The sequence below is a fragment of the Pogoniulus pusillus genome, chromosome 11 (genome assembly GCF_015220805.1).
Source record: "Pogoniulus pusillus isolate bPogPus1 chromosome 11, bPogPus1.pri, whole genome shotgun sequence".
Taxonomy (NCBI): Eukaryota; Metazoa; Chordata; class Aves; order Piciformes; family Lybiidae; genus Pogoniulus; species Pogoniulus pusillus.
Window position 1 is genome coordinate 34433301 of NC_087274.1, and position 17842 is coordinate 34451142.

Genomic DNA, 17842 nt, shown 5'->3' on the forward strand with positions numbered 1-17842 from the left:
CTGCTAACGCTGCAGGCTGTTCCACTTCCCCGGAGCTGGACTGGGGCATGGATGCTCAGCCAGTGTGGCTCCATCCTCTATGCCAGCAGAGAGACCTGGAGGGCAACAAGGGCAATACTCTCAGGAGATGACTCCAAGCTGGGTGATGCAGCTGACAGGCCAGAGGGACCTGGACAAGCCGAAGGGCTGGGCCTGTGTGAACATCGTGAGGTTGATCAAGTCCAAGAGCAAGGTCCTGCACCTGGGTCAGGGCAATCCTTGATATCATTGATATCATTCCACTAGAGTGGAAGAGGGAGGGGGTTAAACACGGAAGCACTAGAGACAAACCAAAGGAGGCTGAGGGTGGTAGGCCAAAGATAGGGGTAAAAACAGCAGCCCAGCTGAAGTGTGTATACACCAATGCACGCAGTATGGGTAACAAGAGGAGCTGGAAGCCTTGGTGCAGGAGGAAAACTATGATGTGGCCATCACAGAAACATGGTGGGATGACTCACACAACTGCAGTGCTCTAATCAAGGGCTACAGGCTCTTCAGGAGAGACAGGCAAGGGAGGAGGGGTGGAGGAGTGGCCCTATACATTAGGAATGCTCTGATTGTCATGGGGGTAGAGATTAAGGAGGATCAAATTGAGTCCCTATGGGTGAGAGTTAAGGGGAAGGCCAACAAGACTGATATCCTGGTTGGAGTCTGTTACAGACCACCCAACCAGGAAGAAGAGGTTGATTGATTACTCTTTTAGCAACTGGAGGCTGCCTCAATATCACTTGCCTTTGTTCTTATGGGTGACTTTAACCTGCCAGACATCTGCTGGGGCTTTAACACTGCAGAGAAGAGGCAGTCTAGAAGGTTCCTAGAGCATGTGGAGGAAAAATTCTTATCTCAGCTGTTACGTGAGCCTACCAGGGTTGCAGTCCTGCTTGACCTGCTGCTCACAAATAGAGAGGGGCTGGTAGGGGATGTGGTGGTTGGAGGCTGCCTGGGGTCCAGTGACCATGAAATGACAGAGTGAAACCAGGAGGGGCATCAACAGAACCTCCACACTGGACTGCTGAAGAGCAGCATATTTAAGGAACTAACTTGGAAAGAAAGAGGTCCAAGCAGGTTGGACCTGCTTCAAGAGAGAACTCCTTGAAGAACTCCACAGGAGCAGCTGTGCCATTGTACCGGCAGATGAGCCAACAAGGGAGGCAGTCAGGCTGGACGGGCAAGGAGCTGCTAAAAGGATTAAAGACAAAAAAAGAGGGTGTATCACCTTTGGAAAAAAAGGGAGGCTTCCCAGGAAGAGTTCAAGGATGTTGCTAGGTCTTGCAGGAAAAATGAGAGAGGCAAAAGCCCATTTAGAGCTTAGGCTGCCACTGCTGGTAAGGAGAACAAAAAATGCTTCTATAAATATATGAATGGCAAGAGAAGGGCCAAGGACAACCTCCAGTTCTTATTAGATAGAGAGAGGAATGTAGTGACAAAGGATGAGGAAAAGGCAGAGGTACTCATGTCGTGGAGGGCTTCGTCTGGGTTTTGGGGGGAATGAAATATGAGGCCAAATTTTAAAAGGGTTTAAATAATTTAATATTATATACACAAGGAACCCCCCCCCCTTCTCCAAACTTATTTACAGCTACCCTACACAAGTCCTTGGTATGCGGTCGTGAAATAACTTTACAGAATGTCTTATTTACAGCAAAAAAAAAAATCAGGAATTTAGCAGAGGGTTTAGAAAGGCTTGGATAGAGAGAGTCTAGTGGCATAAATGTGCCACTGGTAAAGTTTGAAAGTTTATGCTGTCTTAGATCGAGTTCGCTCCGTTACTCACTGGCTGGAGTCAGTTCCGATGGTCCCAAATATCGTGGGTTTGAATAATTCAACTCAGGGGTTGTTGGGGTGCGCTGTCTGGAGCTTCCACAGGCACGGTCAAGCTGGGAACAGCGGCTGGAGCGGCGGCTGGCCGGGAGCGCCTTGGTCAGTTTCCTCGGGCTGGTGCCGTGGGCTGGAGTCATGCAGCGGCGGTGGTCCCCAGAAGCGGCTGGAAGCGGCTAGCAGCAGCAGGTGGACGAGGGTGGCAGGATAGGAGCGAGGTGCGAGATGCGAGAAGCGAGAGAGAGGTGGCAAGGACACTGTATTGTCCCTTTTTATGAGTTTTGACCCCACGATTGATGGTCCTTGGGCCACAATTCTGTCCAATGAGGGCTTGGCAACAGGCCAAAACACACCAAATAAGGTGAAGTCTGAGGGTCCGGTACCCCCAAATGTGGAGAGGGCTCAGGTGGATTCCTCACCCTAGGCATGTGAGCTTATGCAATGTGTTTACTTCAACCTTCGAGGAGGCAACCCAGACTGGAAGGCACCAAGGCTATTGTGTCCCTTTGTCCCCTTAACTTGTTTACCCCAAGTTTAGGCAGGGTAACACCCTTTGGGTGGGGGGGACAACATGTCCGGGCATGAATAGGTTTGTAAACATAGTCATTTGAGGCCTGTGCAACCCTCCACCACAACATAACACCTTCTTTGCCTCAATCTTCAGTAGTGGGACAGGTTGTCTCCAGGACAGCTGGACTCCTGAACTGTCAGATGGAGCCAGGGACCAGTATAGTCCCCCTGTAATCAGGAGGAAGCAGTAAGGGACCTGCTGAGACACTTGGCTCCTCACAAGTCCATGAGACCAGATGGGATCCATCCTAGGGTGCTAAGAGAGCTGGCAGCTGAGCTCCATCATTTAGCAGCAGTCCTGGCTCACTGGAGAGGTCCCCAAAGACTGGAAGCTGCCAATGTGATCCCATCCACAAGAAGGGTCGAAAGGAGGAGCCAGAAACCTACAGACCTGTCAGCCTGGCCTCAGTGCCAGGCAAGGTCATGGAACAGGTCATCTTGAGTGCCATCACAAAGCACCTACAGGATGGCCAAGGGATCAGGCCCAGCCAGCATGGGTTTAGGAAGGGCAGGTCCTGTCTCACCAACCTGATCTCCTTTTATGATCAGGTTCCTGCCTGGTGAATGTGGGGCAGGCTGTGGATGGAGTCTACCTGGACTGCAGCAAAGCCTTTGACAATGTCTGCCACAACAAGGTCCTGGCCAAGCTTGCAGCTCATGGCTTGGACAGATTCACTCTGTGTTGAGTCAGGAACTGGCTGGATGGCAGAGCCCAGAGAGTGATGGTGAATGGTGCCACATCCAGTTGGCAACTGGCCCTAGTGGTGTTCCCCAAGCATCAGTGCTCGGCCCAGTCCTGTTCAACATCTTTATTGAGGATCTGCACCAGGAGATTGAGTCCATCATCAGTAAGTTTGCAGATGACACCAAGCTAGAAGCAGCTGTAGAGATGTTGGAGGGTAGAACAGCCCTGCAGAGGTGTGGGAGAATTTCTCCCGCAGCGGGGCATGAACTGTAAACATGAGACCTTGTGATGGGAGATGTCCTTGGAGTCCAGCAGGCCCCAAGGAAGCTAGGCTGTTAGGCTGAGCAACCCACGCACACCTGTTAGGGGCGGACACAGCTCCAGGGGGCTGACCCTGCCAGCCCCCTGAGGTGGAACCACAGGCTGTTTTGATAAGGAATAACCTATCTGTGCCTTACACATAACTTTGAGCCAATCTGTACCTTCCACTTGTACCAATCTCAAACTAAGTTAGTTGTGCACTCCTCTTCCAAGTAGCATATAAGCTGCTGTATTGCCTTAATAAATCGCACTGATGCACAGAAGCTATAGAGTCGACTCGTCAGTGCCCCAATCCGCCTCTCGCCAGCCTCCGGACCCCGACACAGAGGGACCTGGCCAGGCTGGATGGATGAGCAGAGGCCAATGGGATGAGACTGAACAAGGCCAAGTGCAGGATTCTAGATTTTGGCCACAACAATCCCAAGCAGCACTACAGGCTGGGGCCAGAGTGGCTGAGAGCAGCCAGGCAGAGAGGTACCTAAGGGTGCTGGTAGAGAGTAGCTGAAGAGGAGGCAGCAGTGTGCCCAGGTGGCTAAGAGAGCCAGTGGCATCCTGGCCTGCATCAGGAACAGTGTGGGCAGCAGGACAAGGGAGGTTCTTCTGCCCCTGTGCTCAGCACTGCTCAGGCCACATCTTGAGTGCTGTGTCCAGTTCTGGGTTCCTCATTTCAAGAGAGATGCTGAGGTGCTGGAAGGTGTCCAGAGAAGGGCAGCAAGGCTGGGGAGGGGCCTGGAACACAAACCCTATGAGGAGAGGCTGAGGGTGTGTAGCCTGCAGCAGAGGAGGCTCAGGGCAGAGCTCGTTGCTGCCTGCAGCTGCCTGCAGGGAGGCTGTAGCCAGGTGGGGTTGGGCTCTGGTGCCAGGAAAGCAGCAACAGAAGAAGGGGACACAGCCTCAAGCTGTGCCAGGGCAGGTCTAGGCTGGTTGTTAGGAGGAAGTTGTTGGCAGAGAGAGTGATTGGCATTGGAATGGGCTGCCCAGGGAGGTGGTGGATCACTATGCCTGGAGATGTTGAAGCAAAGCCTGGTTGGGGCACTTAGTGCCATGGTCTGGTTGATTGGCTAGGGCTGGGTGCTAGGTTGGACTGGATGAGCTTGGGGGTCCCTTCCAACCTGGTTGATTCTATGATTCTATTCCAGGCTGGGGGATTGATGAGATTAAAGAACAGCCCTTCAGAGGAGGACTTGGGGGTACAGGTGGATGTAACAAGTGATAGGGCAAGAGGGAATAGCTTCAAATTGTGCTGGGGGTGGTTTGGGTTTGAGATAGGAAGAATTTCTTTCCTGTGAGAGTGGTCATGGATTGGAAAAGAGGTGTTCAAGAACCATGTGGACCCATGTGGCCACTGTGGTCATAGGTCAGTGGTTGGACTCCATGATATTTTCCAACCAAAACAGCTCTGTGATTCTATGGATCTGGCTTCTCTAACTGCCATGAGCTGCTGAGACCTCACCTGGAATAGTGTGTCCACCTCTGGAGCCCCCAGTACAGGACCCATTGGAGTGGGTCCAGAGGAAGACTTACCCTAAGAAGGTGAGCTGAGAGAGCTGGGGCTGTTCAGCATGGAGAGGGCTCCAAGGTGACTTTTTAGTGGCCTTCCAGTACTTAAAGGGGTTTATAAGAAAGCTGGGGCCAGACTTTTTGTCAGGGCCTCTTGTGACAGGACAAGGGGTGATGGTTTAACTGAAAGAGGGCAGATGTAGACTAGATGTGAGAAATTCCTTACAATGAGGGTGGTGAGACATTGGCTCAGGTTGCCCAGAGAGGTGGTAGATGCCTCATCCCTGGAAGTGTTCTACGTCATGTTGGATGGGGCTCTGAGCAACCTCTTCCAGTTGCAGAGTTGGGTTAGATGGGGTTGGGTTAGATGATGCTTCAAGGTCACATAATCCCAGAATACATCCAAATGGAAGACCCCCACAAGGTCACCCAGGCCAACCCTCAGCCCAGCACTGCAGGCTCAGCACTAAGACATGTCCCTCAACACCAGCTCCACAGTCTGCTGCAACACCCCCAGGGATGGGGACTGCAGCACTGCCCTGGGCAGCCTGTGCCAAGGGCTGAGAACCCTTCCAGTGCAGCACTATTTCCTGAGCTCCAGCCTGGAACCATTTCCTCTGCTGCTGTCCCTTGCCACCAAGCAGCAGAGGCTGCCCCCTCATCACTGTAACCTCCCTGCAGGGAGCTGCAAAGAGCAGTGAGCTCTGCCTTCAGCTTCCTCTTCTGCAGCTTGTACACCCCCAGCTCCCTCAGCACCTCCTCACAGCTCAGGTGCTCTGGGCCCTTCTCCAGCCTTTCCAACCCAAACCGCATTATGATTCTAAAAGACCTGAGCCCTCCAAGCACATGGCCAGCCAGGAGGCATAAGCACACAGAGGTCAATGACAGAGTGATGCCCTTCTTCCCTGTGCGTCGACTCCGGAAGAAAACAAAACCTAAGGGACACAATGAACATCCGGGGAGGCAGTGGGGGGTGGGGGTCAGGCTTAGCAGGACTTTTTCTAACATAAGATTAGGGTGGAATTGGCCTGGATTGTGCTGGGAGGCCTTGCAGCAATGGAAAGTTTGAAAACTGCATTGAATGAGCTCCAGGCAGAACTATTTCAGCTGCAGCTGATCCTTCTGTGGGCAGGGGATGTATTTAGCTGCCCCGGAGGGAGGAAGGGAGTGTTCTTTCCACCCTCACTTTTTCTGCCCTTTTGGCTTGCTGCATGATATTAGACACTGATGCCGGCCTTGTGGTTACTCACCCTTCCTCCTGAAGCATTTTTAGCTCCCCTCACAGGACATGTGAAAAAGCAAAGCCAACCATAAAGTTGGACAGGCTAACCCATGCCTGCAGCTGGTTGTGGGGATAGGGTGGGGGAGCTGCAAGTCCTTAATTCAGAAGGAAGTGTTTGTTGAGCCTTACCATAGCCAAAATGAAAGCATCTTTTGGAGTGACTGAACGTTTACAGTTCCAGAAAAAGCACTTTATCAGTTTGCAGAGGTTGTTTTTTAGTTAGAGATGTGCCTTCAGGGACTTGGACTTAGCCTTTTTTGAGTGGTGACTGGGAACCATAGCTTAGGAGAGGACATCTTGGGATGGAAAAGCTTCTGCATTGTGCAGAAATGAAGGAAAGGCACAAAAACAGCAGGAAGCCAACTCTGAAATTCTCTTCAGCTTCTCTCTCCCCCTGTGTAAATACTGTGAGAACACTGGAGAAGCCAGCTGGAGCTGAGGCTTGCAGTGGGCCCTACAGAAGACTTCCCTGCTAAGCCTGCCTGCAGCCTGTGCAGGGAGAGTTTGCTCCACAGCTCACTGGCATTTTGCTTCAGCTGCTCTGCACAGCTGCAGCACTGTGAGAGCTGCCTCCTAAAACCTGCCCTGCAGATGGGGTGGGGTGGCACAGAGAGCAGCTGTTTGGCTCTGCACGCAGCACAGACAGCACTGTGCATGAAACTGCACAGGCAATGCTAGGGGTGGGGTCTGTGCAGGCTCAGCCTTGCACAGCTGGGAAGTGCATGGATGCCACTCCACTGTGGCCACCCGCCACTGCAGCCATTTCTGTCACGTCCCATGTCCCTGGAGAATCCTTCCCTGGGCTTGACTGATTCCTCTGCTACTTCTCTCCTCTCAACTTTCTGATCACTGTATCAGTGGAGAGGGAAGGAGAATTAAAACAGAGATGGTCCATCCACAGGCTTGGAAAGCTCAGGCTCTTTCCTCAGGCTCTGCTTATCTCTGATCCTCAGCCCTAACTGAAGGGGCTGCACTGCTCCTGCTTTTGCCTCGGGCTGTGCTTGCAAGCGTGGCCCTGTGCTGTCTGCTCTTGACTTGTTCACTTATCCTCAGCAAGACTTGTGAACTTGTTGTGACTTCTGAGGGCCCCTGTGACAGTATAAGTCTCTTCCCTGACTCTGGGCTGATTTGCTTGCTGCTGGTGATGGCTGCCCTGGGGTGTGGCAGTGCAGTGACATTTTTTGGGCCCTGGCTCCAGCTGATGTTGCTTGGAGGTCTCACCCTTGTTAACACAAAGCTGATTCCTGAGCACATGTGGGCCAGCCATTCTTCCACAGAGCACTTCCCAGGTCAGACGTTTGCTGTCATTTCTCTCTGCCGTCCACAGAAGACAGTTGCCATGAAATAATCATACATGAATCATAGAATCATAGAATCATAGAATCAACCAGGTTGGAAGAGACCTCCAAGATCATCGAGTCCAACCTATCACCCAGCCCTATCCAGTCAACTAGACCATGGCACTGAGTGCCTCATCCAGTCTTTTCTTGAACACCTCCAGGGACGGTGCCTCCACCACCTCCCTGGGCAGCCCATTCCAATGGGAAATCACTCTCTCTGTGAAGAACTTCTTCCTAACATCCAGCCTATACCTACCCTGGCACAACTTGAGACTGTGTCCCCTTGTTCTATTGCTGGTTGCCTGGGAGAAGAGGCCAACCCCCACCTGGCTACAATGCCCCTTCAGGTAGTTGTAGACAGTAATAAGATCACCCCTGAGCCTCCTCTTCTCCAGGCTAAACATGGTAGTACAGTGGCTTCCACAGGTAGCTGTGAGGAGCTTCTGATATTCAGCCCAGCAGCTGGCAATCATCAGCCTGCAGAGCTCCAAACCAGACACATTCTGTGCATCTGACAGAGATGTTATCCAGTGCAAAGCAGCCATAAAAAATGTAAGCCAAAAACATATCCCTACTTAACCAGTGGTGTTAGGAAGACTGCTACAAAGTGCAGGGACTAAGCAAACACCCCTGGAGTGGTTTTATTCTGCCTCTGGCTTCCCATCTGCAGCAGCTGTTAGCAAGAACTGAATGATGCTCAATTCATCATCTCATTGAAGGGTTGCATGAAAGGAAGGAAAAAGATCATCAAAGGAGGTGTGAGATGCTGTCCACAGCATATGGTCACCCCTGCTAACAGCAGCTACTACTCCAAGCCCATGGTGTGACCCAGTCTGAAGTCAGCCCTCATGTCACCAGCACTCTGGGGTCAGACAGGACCTGCAGGTATTTCCTGGTACAGAACCAAGGAGGCAGCTGGGACTTGAGGCCCCTGTGTGTTGTACAGGTGCTGACCTGTACAGATGTTCCTCCAGAAGGCTCTGCTAGCCTGACAGTGGGTTCTGTGCTAATTTGAAGCTAGCTAGGATGTTTTGGTGAAAAGGATTAGATCACAGGCTGTGAAAGAAACAATGGTGATGTCTACTTCACTCATAGGCTTGCTGAGATGTTTAAGGACAAGGGTATAAACATAGATAAGGCATTCGGCATTTGGGCACAGCCTGGGCTTTTGAGCTGCATTTTCTCTCTGACCTCATCTTCCATCTCTCTGATTAAGCAACTTTGCTTCCTAACCCCCCTGGCTGACCCTCCATTCTTCCTTGGGGCACAAGGCAATGTCTGGGGTAAGGTAGAGGGGTGGGAAAAGGTGGAAGGGTGGTTGGGAGCCCCTCCTGGAGACTCAGGTTTCTGGGAGGGGAGTTTCGTTTCTGTATTACCTTTTACCTTGTATATTTCTGTATATAACTGTATCTACTGTAAATATCTGCTTGTATATTCTGCTAAGCTGTAAATAAATAGCTTCATTCAATTTCCAGAGCTGGCTCAGTCTAGTCTGGGTGATTTCCAAAGTGTGTGTGAGGGTGGGTAACACCCAAACCACCACAGGTTCCTGCAGGAGAACCATGTAATACCTCCAGTTACCTTTGGAGATGTTGTGAAGCACTCCAAATCTCTTCTTCCCCAGCCTCTGTCTCCGGAAGTTGGAATGAGGGAAGAAGAAGGTGTGAAAACTGCTTCCCCCTCCTTGCGGACTAGAAGGGGGAAAAGCAAAAGGTGCCCTTTCCACACATGTGCCAACTCGTGGGAAAGCCCACGCTGAGATGACTGGGGATTGGTTGGGTTCTTTGTGACCAGCACATATGGCAATAGACACATTGTCTTGGGAGATTTGGAAGAGTGAGGAAAAGCTCAGAGTCCAGATTGTGCATGCTTCCTGCCAGTCCACACTTCCCACCTGTGCACGGTTCCTGTTTGTGCGCAGTTCCCACATGTGCACACTTCCCACTTGTGTGCAGTACCCTCTTGTGCGCAGTTCCCACATGTGCACGCTTCCTACTTGTGCACCGTTCCCACATGTGCACACTTCCCACTTGTGTGCAGTTCCCTCTTGTGCACAGCTCCCACTTGTGCACACTTCCCACTTGTGCGCAGTTCCCACATATGCACACTTCCCACTTGTGTGCAGTTCCCTCTTGTGCACAGCTCCCACTTGTGCACACTTCCCACTTGTGTGCAGTTCCCTCTTGTGCACAGCTCCCACTTGTGCACACTTCCCACTTGTGCGCAGTTCCCACATATGCACACTTCCCACTTGTGTGCAGTTCCCTCTTGTGCACCGTTCCCACATGTGCACACTTCCCACTTGTGTGCAGTTCCCTCTTGTGCACAGCTCCCACTTGTGCACACTTCCCACTTGTGCGCAGTTCCCACATATGCACACTTCCCACTTGTGTGCAGTTCCCTCTTGTGCACCGTTCCCACATGTGCACACTTCCCACTTGTGTGCAGTTCCCTCTTGTGCACAGCTCCCACTTGTGCACACTTCCCACTTGTGCGCAGTTCCCACATATGCACACTTCCCACTTGTGTGTAGTACCCTCTTGTGCACACTTCCCACTTGTGCGCAGTTCCCGCTTGTACGCAGTTCCCACATGTGCACACTTCCCACTTGTGTGCAGTTTCCTCTTGTGCGTAGTTCCCACTTGTGTACACTTCCGCTTGTGCGCAGCTCCTGCATGTGCATGCTTCCTGCTTGAGCACAGTTCCCACCTGTGCGTAGCTCCTGCATGTGCATGCTTCCTGCTTGAGCACAGTTCCCACCTATGTGCAGTTCCCACCTGTGCTCAGTTCCTTGTGGAAGGATGGCTGCATGAAGCAGGCCATGGAAATTTACTGGACTTGTTTGAAATATCTGAAGAAAGTTGCAAGATCATCCTCACTGCTGAAGCACCAATCAAGGACAAGGACACAGCGACCTTCATCTAAAGTTAACTTAGAAAAGCAGAACAAAGCACACAAGAATAAGGAACTACTAACAAAAAACAGGATATAGGGGCGTACTAGGGGTGGACTAAAAAATGCGCTAAGCACCCAATTAGCATGTCCATAGCTTGATAATTAGCATAGAATACGCCTGCTTGCTCTCTGCTTGCTCTATATAAACCGTGCTGTAACTCAATAAAGTTGAACTTGCTTTATCAATCATATTGATTGGACCCTGGCTTGTTCCACTTCAAATGGCCCCCTGAACAGGGACCACGCAGGACCTGATGGCAAAACGCATCGGGATCCGGAGGAGCAGGACCTGACGGCAAAAGGCATCGGGATCCGGAGGAGCAGGACCTGACGGCAAAAGGCATCGGGATCCGGAGGAGTTGGGACCGGCGATTCGGCAAGCTCTCTTAAAGACGTCTGACACCGGCGAGGCAAAGGCTCCTGGGCAAAAGCGGGAGACGGCTTGACCTCTACGGCAAACGCGTGAGGTGCCCACAACGTGAAGACTACCATGGAGAAACAGGTAGCACATGATTTATTAAAACGCTTTTTAGAAAAGCGAAGTGTAGGGCCAGTTAAGGGGCTAGAGGATTTGATAGCATTGGGATATAATTTAGGGGTAAAAGAGAAACCGGCTCATGTATTTGATTGGAAAAGATGGAGGGAGATTGGTAACAACTTATGGGAAAGAGTAATAGATGAAGATAAGGTTGCTAAAAAACTTATGAAACCATGGAGGGACATTACTAATGATTTGAAAAAATATCAAATGGAAAAGGATGTCGCCCTACAAGCCCAGAACCAGTTAGATCCTGAGGCTGGAAAAATTATACCAGGAGCAGACTATTGGTCTCCGCCTCCAGGGGACAAAATCCCTGTTAAATCCGATAAAATCCCTGCTAAATCCTCCTGTATTAATTATCCTACTTTACCCTCTCCTGCGCTACCTGACGACAAAGAACCACCACCTCCATTCCCCACTGATGAAATACCAGTCTTGGAGCCTTCGGCTCCTCCGCTCCCGCGAGACCCTCGCTCTTTACGGGCTCCGAGCCCCCGGAGAAGTCTGGAGGTGGAGACCCAAGAATGGCCAATGCCGCCACCTGGTATCGATGGGGAGCCGAGGGGAAAGGCGTCAGTACAAACTATAGACTGGAAGGCACTGGGGGAAGAGGCTTTTGCGTCAGGGGATCGTGAGGCAGCACTAGAAATAGTGCAGACCTTCCCTGTGTTTTATGAAACGGGGGCGGATGGTCAGCAGAGAGGGGAACATAAGCCTTTTAATTGGAAAATGCTGCAGACCCTGAGACAAACGGCTAAGGAATCAGGACCGCGAGGGGAACCGACAAAACAGATTCTCGATTATATCTTTTCGGGATATGTTCTCTGTCCCGAGGATGTGAAGAGAATTATGCGCCTCATTTTGACACCATCTCAACAGATGTTGTGGCAGTCTCAGTGGCAGCAATTAGCCACTAATTCTCAGAACCAGCCTAGGGCTCAGGGAAACCCCCTTCATGGGGTAAGGGTTGATCAGTTGATGGGAACAGGGAATTTTTCTACAATAGCCGCACAGGCAGAATGCGGGGCAGAAATTTTACAGGAAGCAATGAGAACAGCTAAGGAGGCACTGAGTATGATAAAAATAGAGCCAGGACCCCCTGCCTATACAACTATTAAACAAGGTCCAAGAGAAGCCTTTTCTGAATTCATAGACAGACTTGCAGCAGCTTTTGAAAATGTAGAAATAGAAGATAAAATGAAAGCACCCTTAATGAGGCAGTGTGCTCTGGACAATTGTAACCCAAAAACCAGGGCAATATTGTCCCAATTACCAATAAACAGTACACTTGAGAATATGTTGGAGAGAATGAGCAGGGTGCCAACAGAACAGGCATTCCTGACAGAAGCAATGGACAGGCTAGGAGAAAAAATGATTAAAGCTCAGGAGAATGTACTGCAGGCTCAGCAACAAGCTTTAGCGGCAGCATTAGCCCCCCTCAGGGAACAGGGAAAGAATAGGGGAGGGAATGCTGCTACCTGTTTTCGCTGTGGAGAAAAAGGGCACATGAGAAGACAGTGTCAACAGGGAGCGGTGTGGTGTCCTGCTTGCCAGAAGGACAATCATTCTCAAAAAGCCTGCAGATGTTCGGGAAACGGGATGAGGAGCGCCAGCCAGCCCGGCGCTACGAAACAAATAGCGGCTCCAGCACAATACAGCCCTCACAACCCTTTCTCCCCAAGAGACGGATCAGCGATCTCCAACCAGCCACCAGCGGGAGCCTCAGCTTGGACCTGGCAACAGCAATAGACTGTACATTAGTGAATACCAATCCTGTGGCAATTCCTACAGGAATCTTTGGTCCCTGCAAAATCAATGATCAACCATGTGGAGCTCTGATATTAGGATGATCATCAACGGCGATAAAAGGACTCTTTGTTTTGCCTAGTATTATTGATGCAGACTCGGAGGGAGAAATTAAAATCATGCTACATACAAATTTTCCACCAATCCATATTCCACAAGGATCAGTAATTGCTCAAGTGGTACCGCTGCCTCAAATGACTGAGGGACTACAGAATTCCTTAATAGAAAGAGGAAAAGGCGGTTTCGGGTCTACAGGCAATCAAGCCATGTTAACCATGAACATGGTCTCCCGACCAGAATTAAAAGTGACTGTTGTATGTCAGGGGGAACGAAAGGAATGGAAAGCACTCTTGGACACAGGGGCTGATATAACTATTTGCAACCTTTCTAATTGGCCTAGTAATTGGCCATTGCTGAAAAAACAACATCAAGTCGAGGGAGTTGGAGGCTCAGTTCAAACCAGCCACAGTGCCCATCCGGTACCAATTTTAATTGACAACCACCAACTTACACAGGTGGTAACAGTGATGCCTCTACCATCAAATGTATCCATGCTTATTGGAAGGGATGTGCTAAGCCAAATAGGTGCCACCATCACTACAAACCAAGAGGGTTTCTAGTGGCGGTCACTGGCTCTTGGACTTTCCCGATCCAGTTAACGTGGTTATCAAATGAACCAGTCTGGATCGACCAGTGGCCGCTGAAAAAGGAAAGTCTGCAAGCAGCCCAGAATCTGGTAAAAGAACAATTAGAGCTTGGACATTTAAAACCTTCTCTTAGCCCCTGGAACACTCCAATTTTTGTTGTAAAAAAGTCATCAGGGAAATATCGTCTATTACACGATCTACGAGCAATTAATGATCAAATGCAAACGATGGGAGCGACCCAGCCCAGCCTGCCGAACCCTGCTATGTTGCCTGAACATTGGAATTTATTAGTTATAGATCTAAAGGACTGTTTTTTCACTATAGAATTACATCCGCAGGACACCATCCATTTTGCTTTCACACTGCCCTCCCTTAACAGACAGGCGCCGGACCAGAGATATGAATGGACGGTGCTCCCACAAGGCATGAAGAATAGTCCTACTCTTTGTCAAATTTTTGTGGACCAAGCCCTAGAACCTCTTAGAGAAAAATGGACTAACGTGATCATTTATCATTACATGGACAATATTCTTTTTTGTCAACAATCACCTTTTCAAGAAGAACAGCTCAAAGAGATTGCTGATTCTTTAAAGACCAAAGGCCTCCAAATTTCAGAAAAAAAAATTCAGAAACATGCTCCATGGAAGTACCTGGGATGGAACATAACAGACTCTCAAATTACTGCTCAAAAAATGCTTGCTATCCCAGATATTAAAAATGTCAACGATGCCCAAAAACTCCTAGGAAACATACAATGGCTACGGCCCATTGCAGGGATAACGAATGCGGACATAGAGCCATTAAGACCCCTGCTCAAAGGAACTAATCCAGCTGCACCTGTTGAAGTGCAACCAGCATTAAGAAAGCATTTAGAGGAAATCCTAGAAACGACTGCTACAGCCACAGTGCATCGGTACAATCCTGAAAAGGCCATTGACATCACCATCCTAAAAGAACGACAGCACCTGATGGGAGCCCTAACCCAAGACAGAGAAAAAAGGGGGAGTCAACAGACGGTTGTCCTGGAGTGGTTATTTCCCCATATACAACCAAAAACGACGGTCCAAACTCAAGAAAAAACATTGGCACTGTTGATTAGAAAAGGCCGTCAAAGAATCTTACAAATAGCAGGAGAAAAACCAGGTTGCATTTACCTGCCAATAAGGAAAGAGGATTTGGAGTGGTGGATAACAAAATCGGAAGATTTACAACTTAGTTTATTAGAAGAATCAGCCACCCTAAAAACTGACTCTGTAAAAAATAATGTACTGAAATGGCTGTCTCAGATAGAGTGGATGGAAAAACCAAAGCTATCTGAGAAACCACTGCATGATGCCATAACTGTTTTTACAGATGCAGGAGGAAGATCACGAACAGCTGCGGCCACTTGGCAGGAAAAGGGACAATGGCGACATCATGTTTTACCGTCACTCCCAACAGATTCCCTACAAACTTTAGAACTATCAGCTGTGGTGTGGGCCATGAGTAAATGGCTAATAGAACCTATTAATATAGTTACTGACTCTATGTATGTAGCAGGGATCCTCAGTAGAATAGAAGAAGCTGGCTTGCGAGTTCTGAAGAAGGCACGATTAAATGAACTTATAAGACAGTTGTACAGTGCGGTGAAACAAAGAACTCAACCATATTGTGTTATTCACATAAGAAGCCACAAATGGGACATTGGGCTCGGAGAGGGGAATAAAAGGGCTGACGACCTGGTAACCACAGTGGTCGAGGCCCCCCTAAGTGAATTTGTAAAAGCCAGAGAATCACATTCACAGTTTCATCAAAATGCTAAGGGGCTCAGAAGCCAATTTAACATTACTGTAGAAGAAGCTAAAGAGATTGTCCGCTCATGCCCTACTTGTAGTCACCATGGGTCCTTGCTAGGAATCGGCGTAAATCCCAGGGGGGAACACCCTAGAGATCTGTGGCAAATGGATGTAACCCATGTATCAGCCTTTGGCAGATTGAAATATGTACATGTTACAATTGACACTAGTAGCATGATGATCTGGGCCACTGCCCAGGCAGGAGAAAAGGCTCTCCATGTGATCAGACATTTGACAGTCTGTTTTGCAGTAATGGGGGTCCCTAAAACCATTAAAACAGACAATGGCCCCGGTTACACCAGCGAGAAACTAAGACGCTTTCTTCAATCTTGGAGCATTGAGCATAGAACTGGGATTCCCCATAACCCAACAGGGCAGGCAATTGTAGAAAGAGCCAATTACACTCTTAAGATGTATCTTGAAAAATACCGGGAAATTCAGGATATACAAGAAAGATTAGCTAAGGCTTTGTTTGTTTTGAACTACCTTTGCATTTTTGGATCTGCAGAAGAGCCTGCAGCGATCAGACATAGAGAAGGGAAGAAACAATTAGAAAAAACAGAAATGTGGGTGAAATATCGAGACCTAAAAACAGGTGAATGGATGGGACCTGCGAAGGTACAATATATGGGAAGGGGATATATGTCTGTGATTACCCCTATAGGGCCACAGTGGATCCCGAGATGATGGACCAAACCTGCTAATACTCCTGAGCCTGTTGAATCTCCTGCAGCTGACAAGCCCGATCCTTCAGAAAATTGATGAGCGTACTAATCTATGGGTAACATGGGCAAATGAGACAGGAAATATGGATTTTTGTCTAAGTCTACAATCGGCGACAGATCCCTTTAAAACTTTTTTAATTGGAATACCTGATTTACAGATAGACGATTTTAAAAGTAACTCCCATGGAAAATGTGAGCAAGCTGACACTATATCTCAATGTACAGCAAAATTAATAGGGGGTTTGCATGTTACCTTACCCTGGGATCCACAGGAATTAGAACTGTTGGGTTCCAAAGCAATCAATCCTAACAAGACACAGACATGTGTGTACTTTGGATCCGATAAAGCGGGGGTGGATGTATATCTTAAGACAAGTCCTACTTCGGACTATGAGTGGCAAGACAGGCACCCACGTTATGGGGCGGAGGTATTCAACAAGACATGGACTAGATTAGACCCAGTAAATTTAATGTACCATGATTTCAATAACACAGGCTTCTGTGGAAAACATGGAATGCTTGGGTATGAACCACCAAAAATAAAGGTTAAAGGAGTAAATGGTGGACAATACAAAATCAGCCCTGGGCGAGATGAGACATGGGGAGTTAACAAGCAATTTGGGCCCTTTTTATGGAATAATGGAACCCCCAAGGCCTTGCCCCACAACACCTTTTTGATATGCGGTGACAGGGCATGGCAGGGAATACCCGCTAACGTAATAGGAGGTCCATGTTATATTGGAAAACTAACATTATTTGCACCTAAAATGGCAGATGTCATAAAAATTGCGAAACAAGAAATCAAAAAACGTCGCAAGAGAGCAGTCTCGCAATTAGACCCAGACTGCAATGATGAGGTGGACTTATGGTCCTCCACAGCTAATATTTTTTCTACCTTACTAACACCATGGATTACTATAGGCCACAATTCGAGGTTAATAGCAAGATTGGCATGCTGGTCGGTAAAGCAAGCTAATGTTACTACTAATGTTTTAGAGCAATTACTAATGGATCAAAATAGACTTAGGCATGCGCTGTTACAGAATAGAGCTGCTATTGATTTTCTTTTACTAGCACAAGGTCATGGATGTGAACAGTTTGAAGGCATGTGTTGTTTTAACCTTTCGGATCATAGCCAATCTATACATGGGGAACTAAAATGGTTAAGGGAACATACTCAAAAGATTAAGCAGAATGATGACCCTCTAGGGGAATGGTTAAGAGGATTAGGAATAACAGGGTGGATGAAGCAGTTATTAATGGAAGGCTATCGATTGCTGATTATTTTGATTATAATAATAATTGTTGTAAGATTAATAATCGCATGTGTTATGAAAGCAACTACGCGGTCTCAAGCACTTCCTATACAAGAGAAAAAAGGGGGAATTGTGGAAGGATGGCTGCATGAAGCAGGCCATGGAAATTTACTGGACTTGTTTGAAATATCTGAAGAAAGTTGCAAGATCATCCTCACTGCTGAAGCACCAATCAAGGACAAGGACATAGCGACCTTCATCTAAAGTTAACTTAGAAAAGCAGAACAAAGCACACAAGAATAAGGAACTACTAACAAAAAACAGGATATAGGGGCGTACTAGGGGTGGACTAAAAAATGCGCTAAGCACCCAATTAGCATGTCCATAGCTTGATAATTAGCATAGAATACGCCTGCTTGCTCTCTGCTTGCTCTATATAAACCGTGCTGTAACTCAATAAAGTTGAACTTGCTTTATCAATCATATTGATTGGACCCTGGCTTGTTCCACTTCAGTTCCTGC

The 17842-nt window shown here is 48.6% G+C and overlaps 1 protein-coding gene across 7 annotated transcripts in view; it reads left to right on the forward strand.

The window, feature by feature from the left end:
• The window catches only part of ST3GAL5 (ST3 beta-galactoside alpha-2,3-sialyltransferase 5), a 99125-nt gene that overhangs the window by 60147 nt on the left and 21136 nt on the right, over nt 1–17842 (forward strand). For 4 of the 7 annotated variants that reach the window (XM_064151711.1, XM_064151715.1, XM_064151712.1 and 1 more), the window contains one exon: nt 16004–17805. The exons of 2 other annotated variants lie outside the window; for them this stretch is intronic. In XM_064151711.1, the coding sequence (XP_064007781.1) occupies nt 16004–17584 (1581 nt within the window). In that variant the 3' untranslated portion in view covers nt 17585–17805. Of the gene's footprint in view, nt 1–16003; nt 17806–17842 lie in introns of those variants that run through there. One more of the 7 variants, XR_010304067.1, reaches the window with a different exon arrangement.